This window comes from Platalea leucorodia, assembly GCF_965183815.1.
Source record: "Platalea leucorodia genome assembly, chromosome: 1".
In the NCBI taxonomy this organism is placed as follows: Eukaryota; Metazoa; Chordata; class Aves; order Pelecaniformes; family Threskiornithidae; genus Platalea; species Platalea leucorodia.
Genome location: NC_138823.1, coordinates 43,271,990 through 43,294,075, shown reverse-complemented (window position 1 = coordinate 43,294,075; position 22,086 = coordinate 43,271,990). Strand labels below are relative to the sequence as shown.

The 22,086-nt window shown below is 38.5% G+C and overlaps 1 protein-coding gene across 1 annotated transcript in view; it reads left to right on the top strand.

The window, feature by feature from the left end:
• Nucleotides 1-14,211, top strand: part of RP1 (RP1 axonemal microtubule associated) — a gene marked incomplete at both ends in the record, with an annotated part of 184,872 nt that extends 170,661 nt beyond the window's left edge. The window contains 7 exons of the mRNA XM_082316016.1: nt 2,809-2,963; nt 3,096-3,171; nt 5,414-5,492; nt 5,708-5,993; nt 8,488-8,566; nt 11,399-11,474; nt 14,157-14,211. Coding sequence (XP_082172142.1) covers nt 2,809-2,963; nt 3,096-3,171; nt 5,414-5,492; nt 5,708-5,993; nt 8,488-8,566; nt 11,399-11,474; nt 14,157-14,211 — 806 coding nt within the window. The remainder of the gene's footprint in view (nt 1-2,808; nt 2,964-3,095; nt 3,172-5,413; nt 5,493-5,707; nt 5,994-8,487; nt 8,567-11,398; nt 11,475-14,156) is intronic.
• Nucleotides 14,212-22,086: the final 7,875 nt, after the last annotated feature.

Sequence of the window (22,086 nt, the reverse complement as noted above, 5' to 3'; positions counted from 1 at the left end):
ATTGTACGTAACTTCTTTTCAGAGATTTCTTTCATCTTTCCCCTCTCCAATCTATTCAGTACACTACAGAGATAAAAGCTTACTTGCCCACCTTTGCCCTGTGATGGCCTGATCCCACTACCTGGACAAAGATCACCGTTTAAGCATTTTAGCTCTCTTCCCTTGCCTACATTACTCTCCTTCAATTGCCCTTCTTTGTACAATGTACTCTGCCAGTTCTATCCACTGTATAATCTGATCCAAAGTTCATTCAACTCAGTCTCTAGTTGACTACAGTGTGTCAGGGCCATGATAAGAAAATAGATCTTACTTGCCTTGGCCAGACTCACCTGGAACCTCTGGCCACAATGGGCATAGGATGTCCATATGACCACGCATGAGCTATGTCAGATGTACATCTGTCTCTAGTCCTCTCTCTGACCCTGTTTTCTGGATGGCCTTTGGACCTATGTTGTAGCCTTATTTTCAGTCCTGTCTCTGGCCCTTTCTCCTGCTGCTCCTGTCCGAACCACCCAGATGGATTCCAGATCTTTTTCATTGTTTGCTGCATCTGGGACTGTTGGCAGCTCTGCCTGCCACATGCAGATGCTGCAGGACAGCTACCTGGGCAGTGAGGGCATTGCCTGCACTGGCGTCATGCTCAGCTCCTGTCTTGTCCACCCTCATGGGGCAAGCCCACTCTTGCTCTCTGACACAGTGATCCAAGAAATAAGCCTTCCAAGTGCAATCCTTTCACACTTGCTTTGGGCTGGTCCAGCCTTACTTCTCGAGTTTCAGATCCGGGAGACTGTGGCAAAACAGAAGTCAAGTAAAATAAAAAGAGAACACTTAGAAAATCAGAGTTATATACAAAAATAGCACTGCACAGGTTTCTTTGTTCTGTGTTGTAACCCACTGTTGTGGTTTAACCCCAGCTAGCAGCTAAGCACCACACAGCCACTCGCTCACTCCGTCCCCCCCCAGTGGAATGGGGGAGAGAATCGGAAAGTTGAAAGTCAGAAAACTCATGCGTTGAGATAAGAACAGTTTAATAATTGAAGTAAAATAAAATAGTAGTAGTAGTAGTAGTAATAATATAATAATACAATAATAATATACAAAGCAAGTGATACACAATACAATTGCTCACCACCCGCCAACTGATGCCCAGCTCGTTCCCAAGCAGCGATTGCTGCCCCCCAGCCAACTCCCCCCAGCTTATATACTGAGCATGACGCCATACGGTATGGAATAGCCCTTTGGCCAGTCTGGGGCAGCTGTTCTGGCTGTGCCCCCTCCCAGCTTCTTGTGCACTGGGCAGAGCATGGGAAGCTAAAAAGTCCTTGACTGGTGTAAGCACTACTTAGCAACAACTAAAACATCAGTGTATTATCAACATTATTCTCATATTAAATCCAAGACACAGCACTATACCAGCTACTAGGAAGAAAAAATCAACTCTATCCCAGCTGAAACCAGGGCACCCACTCACTACATTGCATCCCTAACCAAATATGTTGTTTCCTCTCCTGATTCTTCATCTTGGTTGTAACATCACCCACCATATTCCATACAGTCCTTGTATTTAATCTTTTTCTTCCCATGTTGACTTTTTGTTCCTTAGGCAGCATCAATTTTTGATTTCCATTTTAAATTTAGCTGTATCCTCTACGGCTTAGGCTTTTAGTAAGTTTTACCTTTCTAAGTAAAACTAAATACCTTTTGGCACTATGGATTTCTTTCCATGCACCTGCTCAACCACAGTAGGCATGCAACAAGGGGCTGTTCTCTCTCTCCTGTTGCTAATGCTGGGGAAACAGGCAAGGCCCACAGAACAGAGCTGGTTCTTGTACTGATCTCAGTATTTTCGATGATCATTAGATCTGAAAGCTGATAATAATAGCTTGTTATCTGCTTTACCTGGACTTTGTCTTCTTAACTTCCAAAGGATGCAGGTAGTCTGTTTACACATGCAGTCTTGTATGGGATAAGTGTCTGACTGATCTAAGCTCTGAGCCACATTCTACAGAAGTCTGCTGCAAGGTCAGGATTCTTCCCCTTCTACTAGAGTGTCTACAGGAATAAAAAGGAGATGATAGGTAGATGATTAAAAGAGGTAAATATTCAGAACTGTCACATCATTTGGTTTTATGAGTAAAATGTAAATGAATATAAATAGATGCTCTGTGTATGCGTTTACTTTTAAAGGTGTTCAGGTGTTGTCATCCTGTCTTCAATTAAATAACTATAACCATTGCATAAATCACAAACAGCACAAATTCATAGGTGACAACTTCAGCTGAGATAGACTTGTCTTCCTGAGCTCCCTCTGTAGTCAGTGGATGTGCTTCATCGTAGTGAAGTTCAAAGCAGCAACTTATGTGCTCTGAATAACATGCAAGGAGTTCTCTCTCCATCTCTTAAATGATGAAGGCTGAAGGACTTGTCTCCCTAGCTAAAGTTGGTCTTTGTAAAGATCCCAAAAGTGATTTATGAGTCTGAGACTTATTAGGATTTTATCTGTTAGGCATTCGCCATTAAAAAGAAAAAGGCAACTGACTGTGGTAATTTTTCCATAATATGCTAGTTACAAACAGCATAAAGTATAGGCATGTTTTTCTCTAATTTAAAGTAAAGTTGTCAGCATCACCAGTGTTTATAGTTACAGGACAAAATTAAGGGAAAATTGAAAAAAAAAAAAGAATTTTACTATCATTTTCAAGTGTTTGAATATTTAATTACATCTGACTGCACATTGCTATGTTGTCAAATACCTGTGCAAGGTTGTGGCACAGTCCTAACAAGATTTCTTTCTGCTTGATATTGCAGTGGTTACATATCATCTAACAGTATTTTCTAGCAATATTTTGAGTGAAAGAAATTTAGTGCATATGACTGCGTGTATATATGGTACTCATGGTGACACAGGGGACAGATCCCTTCTCCGGTCATTGCAGAATGTCCAGCAGGGAGAGGACAACGAGGTACTCTGTCTTAAAGTACTTTAAATTTTATCCTTTAATCCATTCTTGTACTTCTTATATATTATTTTCCGATCTTGCTATATAATTAAGTAATATGGTTTAAGATTTTAATACTGAATAATTTTATTTTAGTCATTTCTAGTTATCGTGGATGCTGTTGAATTGGGAGAACTGGACAAAGTTGTTCTTTTGATCAGCAGTAAAACAGGTAAAGTACTTTTACTGCTCTCTAAAAGTGATGTGAATCACACAGCTAGCCTCCTGTTAAAGGCAAAGAAATCACTGCCAGATTTAAATCCTGATTAATTTCTTTGGCTATTTTTGCTATCAGGTCATATTTTATAAAGCAAAATCCTACATTTTGACGCATTAAAATCCTTGGATCTAAAGGCTATATCATTATTGCATCAAGAAAGTAAAATATTCCTTCCATATGAGAAAGAAAAACAGAAAATTAAGATGAATAATTATATTCTGCTATTAGTACGTGATCTATTAATAAGTGATCTAGGAGAATAATTATAACTCATGTAAGAAACCAGTATTGTTTAATTGTCCTTCTGTGATTCAGTTATTTTCACTGTTTTCCCCACCTGTTCTGTTTTCTCCCTGTGACACTCGGAAGGGGATTTTATCCCTATTAGGCAATCAGTTCTGTCACTGAATTTCATCAAAATTGTCATAACTTTAACATCTCTTTGCCTCATCTGTAGGATGCTATCACACTACTAAGGAATATTCAAAGAATTAGTTGTAAAGTTTTTTGAAGTCCTTTAATGAAATTTGCTATGTAATTGCAAATCGTTACTTACTATGTGTTACATAGTAAACAGCTGACCATTTTCAGACAGTTTTCCAGGAAAACAAGGGTTCTGTGTTTGCACTTTATCTCTGTCTTTTTTGTTTGCCCATCTGTTGGCTCCTCATAAGAACCTTTTAGACTCACCACCCAATTTCAACCAAATCTGTAAAATGTGTATAGACATCAAAGACATTTGGGCAGTAAGCATGTACGTACCAGTTAGCTGGTCAACACATCGTGTGCCACAGCACGGGCTGCCTCGGCTGCTGGGGGCTTCAGAGGGGCACAGCGTGGAGCTGCAGTTACTACCGAGGGGAAGGGAAGGAGAGAGACAGCCCTGCCATGCTGCTGTTGGGAGCAAGGCGTATAGCTCACTACTTTGTTTCCCATGGCTTCAGTTGTGCAAGTTAACTATAGCTATCTGTCTGACTGTCAGTCCCTGAATACGGCAACTGCGTGTTGTCAAAGGGCACCACAGAGAGCACGACAGGCAAGATTTTTCCAGTCAGGTTTGAAAGCACAAGTCACAAAGCAGGGACTTCGGGGCTTATTGCCTCCGTGTGTGTTATGAAGAGAGGATTGGGCAGATGTATAATACGTTTCTTCCAAAGGAGTTACTTAGGTGATAAAGCACTTTAGATGAGTAAGGGTGTCCATTTGTATCTAGACTTGTTTGGACTGAGAGTAGTTTGGACCAAGACTTTGAACCGAAAATCGCCGAACACAAAAGCTCTTTAGTGTATAAAGTCAGATGTACCTTGCAGGACTGGTCAGCCCAGGCAGAGTGTTACTCCAATGCATTTATGCTTCTTCCAGTATCAGAGCAGGTTTTTAAGATCAGGTGGTTTGAAATCCCTTCCTGAATCTTCTGACTCTCTCATGCACTGTCAAGGCAGGTCATGAGTGCAACACAATGTCCTGGATTCTTCCCCAGGAGCCTGAGCCTATTAACTTAGACTCCTATTGACATAATTAAAGGGACTTGGACAGTAGTAGAAGACATTGGGATGCAGTTTGCTGAACAGGGATGAAGGGACAAATAATAGAAGAGAAGGGAAAATGAGTAGTCTTCATGACTAACTAGTGGCAAGAGATCCAGGGCAGTGTTATAGACAGTATGTAGCTGAAGCCCCCAGCAGAAAATTCAGAAGGAAGTGTAAGTCAGAGAGCAATATTTCTCAAACAGCAGAGGTATACAGTAAGTTGCTGAACTTCCTTCACACCTGCCATCTCATGAGATCATCTTTGTGCTGCATGTGGAATGGAGCTCTAACCCTCTTGTCAACCAGTCACTGAGGAGGAAGCACCTGATACGTATTTCTGCTCTTCCTCCTCAAACGTGCCTGCCTGAGTCACACTGAATCTTTGCATGCCTGTCCAAGGACAGTGAGGACAACACTCCTTTGCTTCATTAAGACAAAGGAAATGCTTACTCCTAAATTTCTAAGTTGAGGTTTCAAATAGGAACAAAATAAGCAATGTTATGATGATTCCAGGATTTTCAAGTCAATTGTTGGTATTCATAAATGAATTAATAAATGATGTTTTAATACAGTAGGAATGACACCACTATATCAACAACAGACTCTACCTAATTCCTTGACATGCAGTACAACATTTTCACTATAATTTATTTCCTTCTTTGTAGACTGCAAACTGGACATTAAAAAATTGCATTTGAAAGAAGCTGTAAAGGAGCATCCTATCTATGTATTTGAAGTGAATGAGTAAGTACATTATGTAAAGCTAGTCATTTTTTAGTCATTTTACAGTATAATAGTTGAAAGCACTGAGCAGGCATTGAATTAAAATTACTGTCACAGAGTGGTTCAGTCAATGGGTATTTTTAAAATAAGTCCATCTTTAACTGTCCCACATAAATTCATAGGATTTTTTTGATTTAACATATGATTTACTTACCATATGTGGTTTTGTTTTTCAGAGCATTTTCTGTGGATGCAAATAAGTCAGAAATACAAAGAGAAATCCCAGTATCTTTTGTTATTAGAGGAGACAAACAAAAGAATGACATAGATAACAACTTACATAAAGAAGGAAGTCAAGCAAGAAATCTGACAGAGTATACTATTAAAGTGTACACAGGTGACAAAAGGGGAGCAGGGACTGACGCCAATGTGCATATTATTTTATTTGGGAATGAGGACAAATCTGAGATATTTCAACTCTCTCAGTCACTGGAGCACCAAAATCCCTTTGAAAGAGGAAAGGTCAGTACATAGATTTTATAAGATGTGTCTATTTCTGGACTGGGAAAGCAAACTTTAAATCTATGCAAGATCTTTATGAAACTTCAGGCATTTATCCTGTTTTCCACATCACTAGATGAGATATAGTCTCAGCTGTATCTGTGTTTCACCTTTTCACCACAGTCACCAAGGGACATTGTGCTTCTATTATATCTAGCTGACTCTGTTGCTCTTCTGTCTCTTAGTTCCAAACACATCATCATATTGCATCCACTCATCTGCCCAGGCATGCATTTCCTTGATCTGAAATGCACAACATGCATTGCCTGTACATGTGCATGTACGTGCAATATCCCTTGCTGTTGCACAAACTTTTGACTATTGTGCTTGAGAATACATCAGTCTCTTACATCCCATCATTTTACTTTGCCATGGAAACTGATGCTGTGAGCCTCACTGAATGTATAAGCCTATAACCAGATAAAATGGAACCATGCACATCAACCTGATTCTGATATCCATCATGCTTTAGGCTATTCAGAGACCCCTAGTTCAGATACAGATATTTGCATAAGAATGCTGATTCTCTGCATGATGTCCTAGTACCTCAGCAGAATGCTCTCCTATTTTAATAAACATATTACTCTGGCAAAGGAATTGCTCCATTTGCTCACCACCTGTGCAATGGAATATAATGATGGTTACCCTTATGTAGCAAGAAATAAATATATTTTCCATATCTTTCTCCTGTGGATTTCTTGAAAGGTAATGACTGAATAATTAAAACTTCAGTTAAAATATCTTCCTTATGAGATCTACCTCATTATCTCCAGCAGTACTAAACATCTTGTTACTTGCAGTTGGTCCGAGTTTCTTCAGCCAGGATGCCTATGAATATCTTCTAAAAAGATCTTTACCCCGTATTGTCTTCCATACTGAGGAGGTTAATAAACCTAGTCACCTACAGGGACAGGGAGCAAGTAACACTTTTGCCTAGTGTTACACAAGAGGTACCATCGCTCTTCAAAAAAGAAGAGTAGATATATAGAAATCCTGGTAGCAATCCAGCTAAGTCAATGGGTAGTCAGTGATGCCAAATGTCTGATGAAAATAGGATCTCATTTTTAAAAAAATCTGTAACATGAAACAAGCTTCAATATCTTCATTGATGATCTGGATGCACCCTCAGTAAGTTTGCAGATGACACCAAGTTGGGTGGAAGTGTCGATCTGCTGGAGGATAGGAAGGCCCTGCAGAGGGACCTGGACAGGCTGGATCAATGAGCCGGGGCCAACTGTATGAGATTCAACAAGGCTCAGTGCCGGGTCCTGCACTTGGGTCACAACAACCCCATGCAATGCTACAGGCTTGGGGAGGAGTGGCTGAGACCTGCCCAGCGGAAAAGGACCTGGGGGTATTGGTTGACAGTCGCCTGAACATGAGCCAGCAGTGTGCTCAGGTGGCCAAGAGGGCCAATGGCATCCTGGCTTGTATCAGGAATAGTGTGGCCAGCAGGACCAGGGAGGTGATAGTGCCCCTGCACTCAGCACTGGTGAGGCTGCACGTCGAGTACTGTGTTCAGTTTTGGGCCCCTCCCTACAAGAAGGACATGGAGGTGCTGGAGCGTGTCCAAAGAAGGGCAACAAAGTTGGTGAACGGTCTAGAGAACAAGTCCTACGAGGAGCAGCTGAGGGAACTGGGGTTGTTTAGTTTGGAGAAGAGAAGGCTGAGAGGTGACCTTAGTGCTCTGTACAACTACCTAAAAGGAGGTTGTAGCGAGGTGGGGGTCAGTCTCTTCTCCCAAGTAACAAGCGATAGGACAAGAGGAAATGGCCTCAAGTTGCACCAGAGGAAGTTTACACTGGATATTAGGAAAAATTTCTTCCCTGAAAGGGCAGTCAGGCACTGGAACAGGCTGCCCATGGAAGTGGTTGAGTCCCCATCCCTGGAGGTATTTAAAAGATGGGTAGACGTGGTGCTTGAGAACATGGTTTAGTGGTGGACTTTGAAGTGATAGGTTAACAGTTGGACTCGATGATCTTAAGGGTCTTTTCTAACCTTAACGATTCTATGATTCTATGATTCTAAGGTAATATTTTAAATTAAAATATATAATATTTGAGAGAGATAATGGTACATGTAGTAAAAGCCTTAATCTTTTATGTTCTTGAACGTATATTTATGTATCATATACTGAAAACATTTTAGAAGTCTATATCAGTTGAGAACTCATAAGAGAGCAAAAATATTTTTCTGGTATATGAAAGTCAGGAAAGAGGTAGGGATTGTCCTACTGTAAGTTGAAAAGTGAATCTTTCATGTTTAAACTGAGACCTATTAGGAGAGGACCTATACCACAGATCTTTAGTAAGGAAAATAAACCACATCGGGTGTCAGCCACCTATTTTGAATTGGTATTATTACATTTGAATTAGTCTCAGAAGTGACCTAAACAAATGTATAAGTTTCCAGACATTGGTACATTATTTTTAATAACTGTATTTTAATATTAAAGGTTGACACATTCAAGATTAAGACAAAAAAATTAGGAAGCCTACATTCAATTGAAATTGGTCACGATGGGAAAGGATTTGGTGAGTATACGGCATGTGTTCAATAGCCTTGTAAAAATCTGCTTAAAGATCTGCCTGACATTTGCAAAGGTTTTTGAAGTCATGCTACCGCTACAGCTAGCTAATACAAATCTGTATACAAATGAGGTCAGTTTGACTGCTCTTGCTTACAGCCCCTCTGTGTCTGTCACATTTCCCTTGACTTTACCTCGATTTTTTTTTCTAACAACAGAGATCTAGTTAGCATAAACCTCTGAAGATTTTATCCTTCAAACATTGCTCAGCCAAAACTCCTATTAGATGTCTTAAATAACATAGGATTGAATTTTCAAACTGCAGGCTAAACTTTCCATGCTTTGAACATTATCTAGGAAATGCTTGGGCAAGTTTGGGACTCTGGTCAAAGCATGCTGTAGCTCCCTCTGACACACATACGGTTTTTCTTCTTGTGAAAGCTAAACTATGAGGAGAACACTAGTGTGCACCAGGTCTTGCCCTGATTTAAGTTAGGATGTGGCTGCAGTACATACTCACCATGACGATGGAAACTATTTCTATGTACAGTGTATTACACATAATCTCCAAAACCTGAATTTTACAAAAAAATAAGATGGGAGACTAGGGCATATAATATTTTGAGCTTACATTTACTGTTGCTAAAAAAACCTAGAGATATACAAATATATAAACGGAATTTGCAGGCAATGTACAGCTTGAGTCAGAAAGGTCTGACTGTATTGAGATATTCTAGTGAGGTGAATTTTGCTTAACCTATCTGAAAGAAATAGATTTCAGTTTAATAAAACCTGATTTATCTAAATGTGTGAGCCACTATAAGGTGGCAAGGGTTTATAATATCTAGGATGAGCCAAGCAAAATTCTGCAAATAGGAATTCCTATTTAGGCAAAAGTTGAACAGTTTTTTTTCTAACTATTCAGTCATGTTGTACGTATGATAGTATTGAAAACTCAAAAAGAAAAAACACCAAACCTATTGAAATACCTATAATAAATAAAATCCTCCTGCTGACTTTCATCTCATTCGTGTTAGCTGCTGTAGATGCACACAATTCAACTTAGAACCGATCTGGGAAGGGAACTCCACACCGGCCGACTTTTAGCACTCTGAGTGTTGCACAGAAGTCTGCAGGGAAAATACAGACTGAACTTGTATTTCCTTGGTTGCAAACTGTCAACAACATGATTATTTTTCCTCTCTGTGTCCTGATCAACATCACATAGCTGTTAATACTGCCTTCCTAGCACAGCTGGTGTGTGTGTTAATTCGTCTTACATCCATGACTACCTTCCCCTAAATTTTTCTCTGAAATTATCTACAAGTGTCTTTTGTCACATCAGCTGTAATCCTCACAAGCATCCTCAAATGTAACACCTCTTTGAAATGTTTCATCTGTTTGCTAATCTTTCCTAGCTGCCTCTAGATTTCTCCATACCTGGAGATTTCAGTGAGGTCTGTTGGAGTTTTGTCAATAAAGGATAAAGCATTAGATTTTAAACTTTTCAAGAGAGCAAATGTGCCTTTATATTCGTTTGTAAAGTGCCGTGTAAATTTGAGAGACTGTAAATTTTTATTGCTGATAAGCTTGACTCTGAATTACAAAGATTTCATGAAAGGTCATATATTCCAAGTAGAGTCTATGATATATTAAACCATTCACAAGATTTCATTAAAGGAGTTCCAAAAGTACTTCACAATATCAATAAATGACTCTTGTGAATTGAAGATGAAAAATGTAGACACCTTTATGGCCTAGTTATACTAGCTAATTGTTTGAAAATGTCCATGAAAAGTGAGAAACATCACTATGCCTTTACGTTTTATCTAAATTGTTACAATTTGCAAATATTTTTATATTATATTTTTATCCTACTTACAAATACTTTTATTGGTTTTAGCCTACTTAGTACTTTGTCCAAATATTTGAAAACCAAAATAATTTGTTAGAATATAGTATTTTATCTCTAGGACATGCAAAGAATACGAAAAGGTTTTCAGCAGCTAGCAGTATGATCCTAATTAGTTTTTAAATGTTGTCATTAAGTATTTGCATTGGCAAACACAACGAAAGATGCCAGCGCAAACGTTATATTTCTATAATAAAGTTTTATTTTAAAAATCTTCATATTTTAATATTATATGAAATAAAATTCTGTAGCACAATAATGAAGGTATTTTTCACACAGCAAAATAGGAGATTATAGCAGATATTAAATACATTCTTAAGTCTAAAACAGATATGAACGTTGGCCTAAACAGAAATGCTATTCTGAATCACTACTGCTGAAGACATATGGATAGGAGCAGCATTCAGATTCACCACTCGGTTTATAGAAATATAAATATATTAATTAGAAAGCAGTAATAGAATTTCTCTTTTCCTATTGTTTAAGGGCTTGGGTTATCATTAAAGAAATTACATATATTGATGAAGTCTATCTGTTTTTATTGTTTGGTGGACACTGAAAATCAAAGCCCACCAGGGTGTACTTCAGAGTACCAAAAAGGGCAAAATGGGATTTCAAGAATTTATTCAATATTACCATGCACTCTGTTTCATTTGTCTTACTGCCTGTTCTGTTCAATGTGGAAAAATGAGTTAAGTTGTAATAGAAGTCTTCCTTTATATTTTCTGTCAAAACATCAAAGACCTTCTCTGTGAAACTGAGAGAAGTTGGTAGTAATTTGAATTATCTACATTCAGTTTTATTATTGATATTGAACACATTTGGAAGTACTGAACCACACAGGGTTTGGAAATGAAATCAGAAACCTTTCTTATGCTTTATTTGTGTTTTGGCTATATTAAATTTGCTCTTTTTTTCCTTCTACAGCAAGTGGCTGGTTTCTGGAAAAAGTAGAAATCACAGATGCATCTAGGAATTCAGTGTATTGCTTCAATTGTAACAGGTCAGTAGAACAGTTCGTCATCACCCTGTAGGTGCTGTTTTCTTTTTAACAAGAATTAGTAGTAGTCTTTTTAGTCTCTCAGTTGTTTCTCTTCTGGTTTCCTAAAACAGTAACAATTTTTTAACCATGCTGTGTTCCTATCAGTCCATCCCCAGCAACATTTGAACCCTTTGGCCAATTTCAAACTAATTTGTCAGAAGAATATTTAGAGGAAGACACTATATTTTCCAAGTTATTAAACATGGATGGCTGTAGGAGGGAGAGTCACAGTTTAGTGCCTTTTCCAAAAGAAGATATCATACGCCATTTTCAAGAGATAGAAGCTGTCTGGTGAACCATTACACAAGTATTAGTGCATATGTAGCTCTGACAAACATATGGGCATGCAAACAGGCATGGGAGGGAATCAGAAATATGGGATGGTGGGAGGATGGTAGAATATGGCAGTATAGATACAAATCTGGAGAAAAAGTAGTGGTTTTTATTTTATTGTGCAAAAGCAACATTAAAATCCTTCTGTTTCAACGTCTGCTTGGTATGGGTCTAAGATATATTCAGCAAATGGGGTAAAGGTAAAAGAAACTTTTTTACAATGTAATATAAGAGGATAATGATCTAAACTCAGACATTTATTTGGATAAAGAGGTGCTGGAGTAAAGGGCTTCTAATGTACAAAACGAAGATCCACTTCCGTCTGTATCAAACTTAAGCAAACCACCTTCAGAAGTTGGAAATGAAATTGAAAGGTATATTTGGAGTGACTGTTCACTACAGTAGACAGTTTACAGCTTAAAGCATTTCAGAGTAAACAACGGAAGGAAACACATTCATGTCTTTCTAAGTGTAAAATAGGTTTTTAATGCATCTGGAGAACAGACAAGTGTGAAAACTTGCAAGTTCCCTATATCTAGAAAGAGGAATATTGCCTGGTGGTCTGAAAACAGAAATGGTAGCCAAGAATATTTAATTTTATCCTTCCCTTAAATGTTCCTGTAAGCTTGACAATTCATGGAAGACAAATCCCAATCTTGAATGCAAAAAAGCAATATTTTTTTAGTTCTTGGATAGTCAGTTGGACTCTACAGTCTAAGGCATGAGAATGTGTAGCTGTTACCAAACTCAACAACATTAAACTTCTTCCAACAACATTAAACTTCCCTTCATTAAACTTCTTCCAAACACATGCTCAGGTGCTATCTAATCTTCTAGATACCTAAATTTAGGTTAGTGGCCATGAGCAAAAGTCCTTAGACCACAATATCACTCACGTGCGCAACACAATCCATGATGGGATTTTCAGTTGATGTCACTCCATCTCTTTTGCTTGTAAGAGTTCTCAGACGACACCAGTCAGAGGAAGATTCTTGAAAAAGATAGCTTGCAACAAACATTTTTCCCAGAATTTTTTTTTTCCATTTTTATTTAAAGTCTTATGGTAAAAACACAAAGGTATGTAAGGGACCCATTTGGAGCAAGAACTTGAATCACATCATTGATGTCAGGGAGTGACTGACACAGATTGATTCTACAGGCTGCTGACTAGGACATTTAACTGGGACCCTGGTGGGTTAGACTCATGTCCTTACCTTAATATATACCTACTTAGTCAAAATAGAAAAATTTCAGTAGAAGAGATTAGGAGGGCCATCCCAGAGTACTCAGTGACCCAGAGGCTATGTAAGTTCACGTCCCTGTTCCAGCTCAGACATGGAGCTTCTCACCTCATAGCCTACTGCATAAATGGGGAATGGGTTCATTCTCTCACGAAGACAAGACTCCTCTGATACAAATGCTGTCTCTAAAAGGTACTAATTACTGAGAAACCTGAAAGGAGGTGGGCATCCTTTAATAACTAATTTAAAAGCCTGTTGTCTAGCTTACACGTGACACCTTTCCTTGGCTCTGGGACTTCCATGAGCAATTTTATCTGCCAAGATTAGGTGTGTTTCAGCCTGGAATTGTTTAGCTTCAGCCATATCTCCCAGCTGTTCAATGGTGCAACTTCAGATGTGAGCTACATTAATGCTATACTGGCTGTGAATCCCTCCCATACTAGCTCCTTAGTAGACATCACAGTAGTCTGTCATAAGCCTTGCAAAAGTGTTAAAAGCTTTTTAACTCTCTTTGGAAATTAATATCATTGCCTCCATGGTTCCAGTTAACATCAATCTACCTAAGCTTTGGACTCAGGCCTATTTCCCATAGAGTTAATAGTAAAACCTCCATAGGCTCTTACAGAGCAGGGATCAGGCCCACCATACAACTCAGTATTTTGTTAGCCAACAAGGAGATATGAGAAATAAACAGTCCCTTGAATGGAATACATGGACAATAACTTGCTATCGCAGAACAGGTTTCCTTACTCCAAATTATCCTGATTTTATGCCGCTCAATGAAACAATCTACTTGCCACCTATATGACCAGCAAATAAAATGAATGTATATTTCATAAATATATTTATAAAGTTAATTATACTTCTAAATTACACATATATGGATACTAAAAAAAAAAAAAAAAAAAAAAATCACTATTTTCTTCAGGTTGGTTACTGCTTCTGTATAAACCAATGTAAAAACTCTCCTAGACATCCAAAAGTGCAGAAGCAGGCTCTCATGATTTGTCTGTTTGTTCAGCTTTATATGTACTGTAACCCTGACAGGTTTTTATGTTTTTCCCTTAAGGTGGCTTGCTGAGGATGAAAGTGATGGCCACACTGTAGTGCAACTTTATCCATAGCTACTTGCTTTCTGATTCTTTCTGAGTGTGTTGCTTCTCCAAAGTCATGCTGATTTGATTTACTTGTATTTTATAGTTCTGAAGGTATTGTAATTACTGTGAAGGAATGTCAAAACAATGCATTAAAAACATCACAGTAAATTAAACATGTCTAATGTGAACACTGCATTCCAATCCTATTAGAGATGCTTGAAAACTTTGCATGACTGAAATTTAGAAAACAGAAATGTAAATCTGTAACATGGCTCTGTGGACTTGATCTGAAGATTCATAATGGCAGACGTATGTAGTAACATACTCAAAACATTTTTGTTTCAGTAATAATTTGTGAGTAAGTTAAATTTAGCTCTTTGGTCAAATCTGTCAATATTTATTAATTTGATAAATCTGTTTCAATTTAAATGTTTATTAAAATTTAGATTTTCTCAGAATCATTTTCCAAACAAGCTGCACAACTCTTCAGCCATATATATATTGCATCTTTTTTCTATAAGACCATAACAGAGGGTAATAAAGAATTTGTTATTCAGGAGTTCACCCTGTGTCAGTAGGCCTCCCACTGACATTTGATTGTAAAATCTTGTAGCTGAGCCAGAACCTCAGCTGAGAACCTTTAGATTCAAAGAGTCTCTTAAGAGAGGCTGTTATCAGTAACATTGCAATAGCCTACTGGCAGGCTTAGGCAGCTCCCTGCTCAGCTTGATGACTTTTGCAGTGCCCATTCTTAGCCACCTAACTGACTTTCCAGTGCTATATGTGTGAATGCCTTTACTTCAAAAAAAAAAAAAAAAAAAAAAAAAACAATTCTTTTTGAAAATGCACAATAAATAGAAACGTATTTAGCTATAAATGCACAAATTAATATTTGATTTGGTAAGCTTTGACATTGCCAGAATTGACTCAGAAAGGGTTTAGGATACAGATGAGTCTGAAATGAAATAATGGGTTGCACACCACCTGAAGTTTCATGTGTGTGATCAGAATACAAATATGGTATACAAGCTACATAGGTCATCCCTCTGTTTAATGAAAGGCTCCACCTTTAATATCTCCAAAGTTTAAAATCTATATGAAGATCTGAATTTTAGACCTGTTTCACCCTCAAGGAGCTACTATATTCTGTAGCAGCAATGTACTTTCTATAATTATAAGAATTAAATGAGTTTCTAATCTGTGCTGATGAAACATTGTCTGGCTGCCTTTTTCATATGTTTAATGCTTATTTACTCACATTATTCTGTGAAATAAGGAATATTGCCCAATATCTGCATGGGTGATGAGATTTCAGTTGCTACTTTGACACAAAAAAATAATAAACACATCCAATGGGTCTTGGCAGGTAATTTCATTTTTATCTACCTTATACCTCATCAAAGGGAGGGCTAATGTAAGGTGTGGATGTGATCAGAGTGAGCAATGGAACAGAGTCAGTTCCTCTAAAAGTGCTCTTTTTGCTCACACTGCTGCCACGCACACTGGAATGGATTTGAAATTGTATCCCCAGAGCGCACAGTTCACTTACTTAGTATCAGTATTCATTACACTGAATCACTTCGTTGTGATCTATTATGTGATTTGTTTCATTATTATGTCTTTCATTAATAGTTTGTAATACTAGCTCTCTTTGATGCCATTTCTGATTTATCAAGTGTAAATAATGCCTTCCTAATCTGTTTTTCATTACTAACAGTGAACACCCTCCTCCAGCAGCTGCCTTCCGTATTTGAAAACTATTTTCTCTACTTATACAGTGTACAAATCAGGTTTTGGATTCGCTTCCCTGGATCCAGAGCCATGGAAACACCTCAACCCTTTCACTAACAGGACCACCACAGCAGAGGGCTTCATTTCAAGTGCATCATGGTGCTTGCAGCACATATTACCAGGGGATTACACTTTGATAAGAAAACCTGAAATACCTTAAGAACCCCCTCCTCAGGTCTTGCTTGGAAGACGTGCCAGTTAGCATATTTAGCTTGTGACTGGTGCCAAACCCTAACTTGCCTCTTCCACATGGTATACAGTGATGTCTGCTGTGTTTGGCACAGAAGTCACTTAATCTCTGTCCCTTGCAAGTGGGACAATTTTTGCCAAAATTGCTAGCCAAAGACAGAGAGATTACAGAGGTGCCACCTCGCATGCACTCTGCTGGTGCTGCACAGCAAGGTTGCTGCCTTGCTTTTTTGTTCCCAGCACCCTGCCCTGCCTATGGAGAGCCTGGGCAGATATTGGCACCACTGATGCCTCCACAGGGAACAGAGATACAGCATAGAAAAGAGACTGCCTGCGTCAACAAGAAACCCAGGCATTTGGCATTCGTGGGAGCGTTGGAAGGAGCAGTGAGATAACTCAATCAGCTGGAGGAGGCAAGGCTGTAGTGGAGAGAAGGGTTTGACTTCTGCTGCCTCTCCCTGCTGCATCCTGTCCTTGAAGATCTGTGTGGGAGGACAGTGGCTAGAGGATTTTGCCATTATTATTATGATTATTATTATTATTGTTATTGTCATTATATTATACTGAAGCAAGAGCATTTAATTTTGCACTGCAGAGAAAGCCTCGAGCTGGAGCTGGGTGCTAAAATATAGACCCTGAAGACCATAACATAGACTCTTAGATATAACAGAGTCTGAAAATGTCCATTAAGGGTCCAGTATTACTTAACTCTCTCTTTTTTCCTTATCGACTTCTCCTGATGTGCTTCTATATATATTATTAGGTTGATCTAGGTGACTTGTTTCTGTCCATTTAAGCCCTCAAGTGTCTCCGTTTCTTTTGCTGATGATGTTAAGGGTTTGAAAAAATATAACCATGTTCTGACTGGCTCATTGGACCCTTTAACATTCTCCCAGCAACTCCAAGTACTGCCTTGCTGAAACTTATCATAGAAAGGAAAAGATTCCCTCCTCTTCAGTACATACGAGCAGTTATATTGCATCTATCCATCGTGTAGTTTGTCAGTTGTGAAAACAGAATGAGAATAAGAAAAAAGAAAGTACCAAGTGCTCCTTTGAGTTCCTTTAGAAGTCTTGGATGAATACCATCTAGTCCTGCGGGGTTTTAGTATTTATAAATGTGTTTGCAAATATAAACATCCTCTGTTCACACATCAATTTAAAATGCTCCCTTGGACTTCTTCTCCATGAAGAAAAGCAGTAGTCTGGAAAAGTCCATAAACACCTCTGTACTGAGCAGTGCAAAGCAGTGCCATAACTTTCTGTGCTGTGGCTGAATCTTTGTTCCACAATTCTTCTGCTCGGCTTGAAATAATTTTAAGTAGGTGAAGCAAAAAGGGGAAAGAAAATGGGACTTTTCATTTTCTTCTTCAAACTTTTGAAAAGTCTTAATTACATCTTAAATACAGTGTCATGGGGCATGTGAACGTCCCCTCAGGCATTCCATAAAAGCTTTCCCCATTTATCATAAAATGTGATGTGCTTGGTTGTTGGTTGGCTTCTGCATGCACAATGGCAGTGAAAGGGTTGTCAGCACTGTACGAAGCCTGGCTGCAAGCTCGCTTCCTGTGACGTCTTCCCGTATGTCTATGTCTTCTGCTGTCATTCGTTATGTATTTATGTCTATCTTTGATTATATTTTTAAATACATACTCTGAAGCAACATGAAAGGTAACTGACATCTGTTTCTAAATAATAAATGTAAATTTAAGAAATCCTGATTTAAATCTTTCAAAAATTCTAAGAAATCATTTCTTCTTTCATACATAATATTAAAGTCAGTATGCTGTCATTAAGGTGGGGCTGTTCTCAATCATTCTGGCTGCATAAATCTGGATTTTTTTTTATTTATTTATCTATTTATTTATTTAAAGTGTACTGTTGAATGTGTCTACATATTTCTAATGTTTAGACATTCTGGAAATACAATACAAGAAGCTACAGCCCCAATTCAGCATGAAATACAAGTATGTGCCTAAAATGTAAGTATATGCCTAAAACATAAATATATGCCTAAACCATAAATATATGCCTAAACCATAAATATATAAACAGTCCCACTAGGTTTGATCTATAGGCTACTTAAAGTTAGGTGTGCACCTAAGAGCCCTGCTACATTGAATCTCTTCCTTTCCAGATCTCACCTGGTGGGTGCGCACGTGTTGGCATTTTCACACGAACCTTCACATGCTACAGAAAAGAGATTAGGCGTACAAAACACACATATCAGTATCAGGATGTTATAAAGTAATTTCTGAAGCTAGGGAACATTCCAGAGTATTCTTTGTAATTGTAAAAGTAGGCTAACATATGGAGATACTTGATTCATGCTTCTTTTCTCAATTTTAAAGGCAAGTTTATAGTTCCAAAATGTTTCTGTGTGAATCTACGTGTAGATTTATAAATAAAATAATCTCAACCTGAAGCAAGCAAGCAATAGCTGTTTATACTTGATATGTTTTAAAATATATAGTATTTTAATATTAATTTTCTAAATAGTTTAGCAATTTACCAATGTATTTCTGATTTGTGCTTATGTTAATTTGCTGAAATAGTGGCTTCATTGAAAGGACATGCCTTTCGGAGCATACAGCAGCATGTGCCTGCTGTGAAGGAAGGTATTTGGGCAAAAACGCAATTAAGTACATTAGTGCATAAACATTAAAAATTCTATATTACAATGTCCACTGACACCTGTGTGTGTGTAACTTAAACACGAATCTATTGAAAACATCTAAAACTTGTGAACATTTTGTAGAATAATTCTCCCTTGCTGCTTCTAAAGAAATTGATTGCACGCGCATGTGTGTCTGATGGCACTGTTCTAACATGGAACACTAGAGTGTCAGATGTATGGAAGACACAGTAGTGAGACTATGTCAGAGTGAATGAGAAAACAGATATTCTTCAGACTCTCCATCAGGTCACCCCAGCATGCACAGCAAGACAGAGGGAAGCACAGTGCAGGAAAAGGCATTGGGTGCCTTCGAGAGAGAAATAAAACGTGTATCAGAAGGCAGTTAGAAAAAAAGGGGAAGGAAAGAAGGAGGAAAGGAAGCAAATCTGCTAGCAGATTCACCAGATCTTCTGGAAGAAGTCACCAGAGAACTTATGGCTTAGGACTTCATTTATTTCTAAGGGGGGCTGCCCAGGAGCTCTGCTTGGCAGAAGGGACCAGCCTGTGGCAAGTCCTGCCAGGACAGCAGGGTTCTGCACAGCACCTTCGTGATGCAGAACTGCTCCCCAGAGGACTGAGCATGGTAAGAAAGGCAGGCTTTTGTGCCAAAATACTGCCATAGGGTGTCAAATCCAGGTACAGTGAACTCAATATAATGCTGTTACTCTTAACTGTATTAACTTAACTGTATTTTGATAGGGCTGTCTATAATACATAGCTAAAGAAGACTGGGAAAAACATCATGGTTAGGAACCTGAAGAAATAAAAGATGCTTTAGAGGAAAGATAAGAGGATTGGAACCCAGAAGCATATTTCCTGGACATTTAGGTTTGAGTTGATAACAGTCTGCAATGACAAAACAGAAAGACACACACAAAAAAGTATCCCTAAAGTAGACAAAGGTGGTTTGATTTGTAAGGGGGGAAAAAGGAAACAACAGTTGCAATTCAGAACAAAGCAAAAGCAGTACTTGTGATACCCATAAAAATATTTTCTTTAAAGAAAGGTGGAGAAAAAGGAAGGCAAGAATAAAATCTCCTTCAGAGAAAAAGTAGCTTTACATGAGAAATGAATGTGTCTGCACTTGGTTTATGAAATATGTATTGATATCTGTGATCACATTTTTGCCCTTCAATTATATTTTGTAATTAATAATTTCTGAGGTTTAGTAACAACATTGGCTTGCTGAATGCATGCTGGTGTGTACACCGTGTGTATACAAACTCTTCTGGCCCTGATACAGCTCCACAGAAGCTATGCCAGTGTAACAAAGAGGAAATTCGGTTCTGTTTCTTGGAAGCAATTTCTTCAGCACTTACATATTATTTGGGATGCTTTCCATTTATTATCTTTTAAGTGAGAAAACAAAACAGAAGACATTCCCCTGGAAGTATCAAACAGCCTTAAATTTAAGTTTAAATGTTCATCTACTGCACTGCCTTCATTTAACAGACAGCTATTGTTAACATGAAAAGCAGTGGGAAAAAGTATTATTCCCCTCATAAATGCAACAGCAGCTGAATCCAAGAAGAAAAAACCAAACCAACCAAACAAAAGAAACAAAAAAGGAGAGAAGAGATGAGAGGAGACAAAACAGAAAAATATAGGGAAGAAAGTGTAAAACTTTCCCCATCACAACAAAATATCTGGCAAACTGAACGCTTTTCAGATTTACAGGTCTGATCTAAAGCCCGCTGTGGTGAGCTGGAGTCTTCGTGGGCAATGGATCAATCCCTTTGGTCAAATTCTGCCTCCAAGTGAAGTGGCTGAGGGTAAATATACCAGAATATTTGTCCCACATCTGGGGCAGGGAGGGGGGGATGTAGGGACACTTGGCTCCAGCAGTTCCCTCCTCCAAGCTGGCTAGCGGTGGGGTAGCCCTAAGCAGGCTGCCATGACCTCTGAAGACAATGTACAGCTAGACTCACACCATTTCTGTTCTTAAATATCTACTGCATTGCTCAGAGGCACCTTCTGCGCTTTTAGTATGTTGGATCTTGATCTCCTCCATTTTATTCCCTACATCCTGAATCTGATGCCTTCGAGTTACTCTCTTACCCCAGCTCAAGCAGTTTAGGTTACGATTTCGACTCCAGGAGCACGGTTGTTCCCCCCACCACCACTTGCGTATCACACTATAACCTCTATTATCAATTTGTAGCATCATTTAGACCTGTATATGTCAAACAGATTCAATTAAAGTAACTCAAAGTGCACACTGAACCATTTTATTAAAGATGTAACTATAAATAGAATAACACTAGAAACTTGTTGGTATATATAAACCACCAACTTGCAGCTAAATTAGCTTTATTATTAAGCACCTTTTCTGCTGACAAGGTAATCTTAAGTGAATATATTGTATTATATATAGGTGCTGACTGAATTATTAAAAGATACCTTGAGAAAGAAGCAATTTGCATTAAAAGTCTAAGGCAATAAAGATCATATGGGTTGTAATGAGAACAAAATTAATACGGGGTTACAAAAGGAATAGAAATAAAAGTACAGCTATAGCACTGTAACAGAGATTGCAGAGCAAATGTGTATTATTTAAGAACCATTATGTGATGATGTAATTAAAGACTCTTGTAATGTGTGGTAACATGCAAAATAACAAGCCAAATTAGTTTTATGTGCGCTCTTCACCTTTCGAAGTTTGATTTTTGTGTGCTTAGCACTCTTTGAATAACACAGTAATGCACGCTCTAGTCTTTTCTTGAAATCTGGGGTATATATCAGTAAAAGTTAATTTCCAAAAGGCAACTTTATACTTACCATGTACATATAAGAGTTAAAAGGCAGATTTTTCAGCTGTCCATATGACTTCTTCTCTTTAATTAATGAAGTTGAAGGGGCTATATTTAGTCACGTATCTTAACGTAACAGTGCCCTATCACAGTCTCACTGGCATTCCTATTAAGATATTCCAGCAACGTGGTTGAACCATCTCGCTGCTCTATTTTAAGGAGGGAGAGGGCATGCTTATAAAATATTCCAGAGGTAAAAAAAAAAAAAAAAAAAGGTCGAAGAGGTCAATCAGTTGCTCATCCTGTAGGTTTTGGAGATGGAGGAGGACAGAGCGGGCAGAAGGGCCAAGGGTGGGTGGCGAACGGCCCTCGCCACCCGCACCCCGAGCCCTGCGCCCGGCAGCTGGGCTTCCCGGCCCGGGTAACTCCCGGGTGACTCCCGGGGGCAGGAGGCTGGTGGCCCTGGGGGACCGGGGAGCCACCCTACACCTGCGTC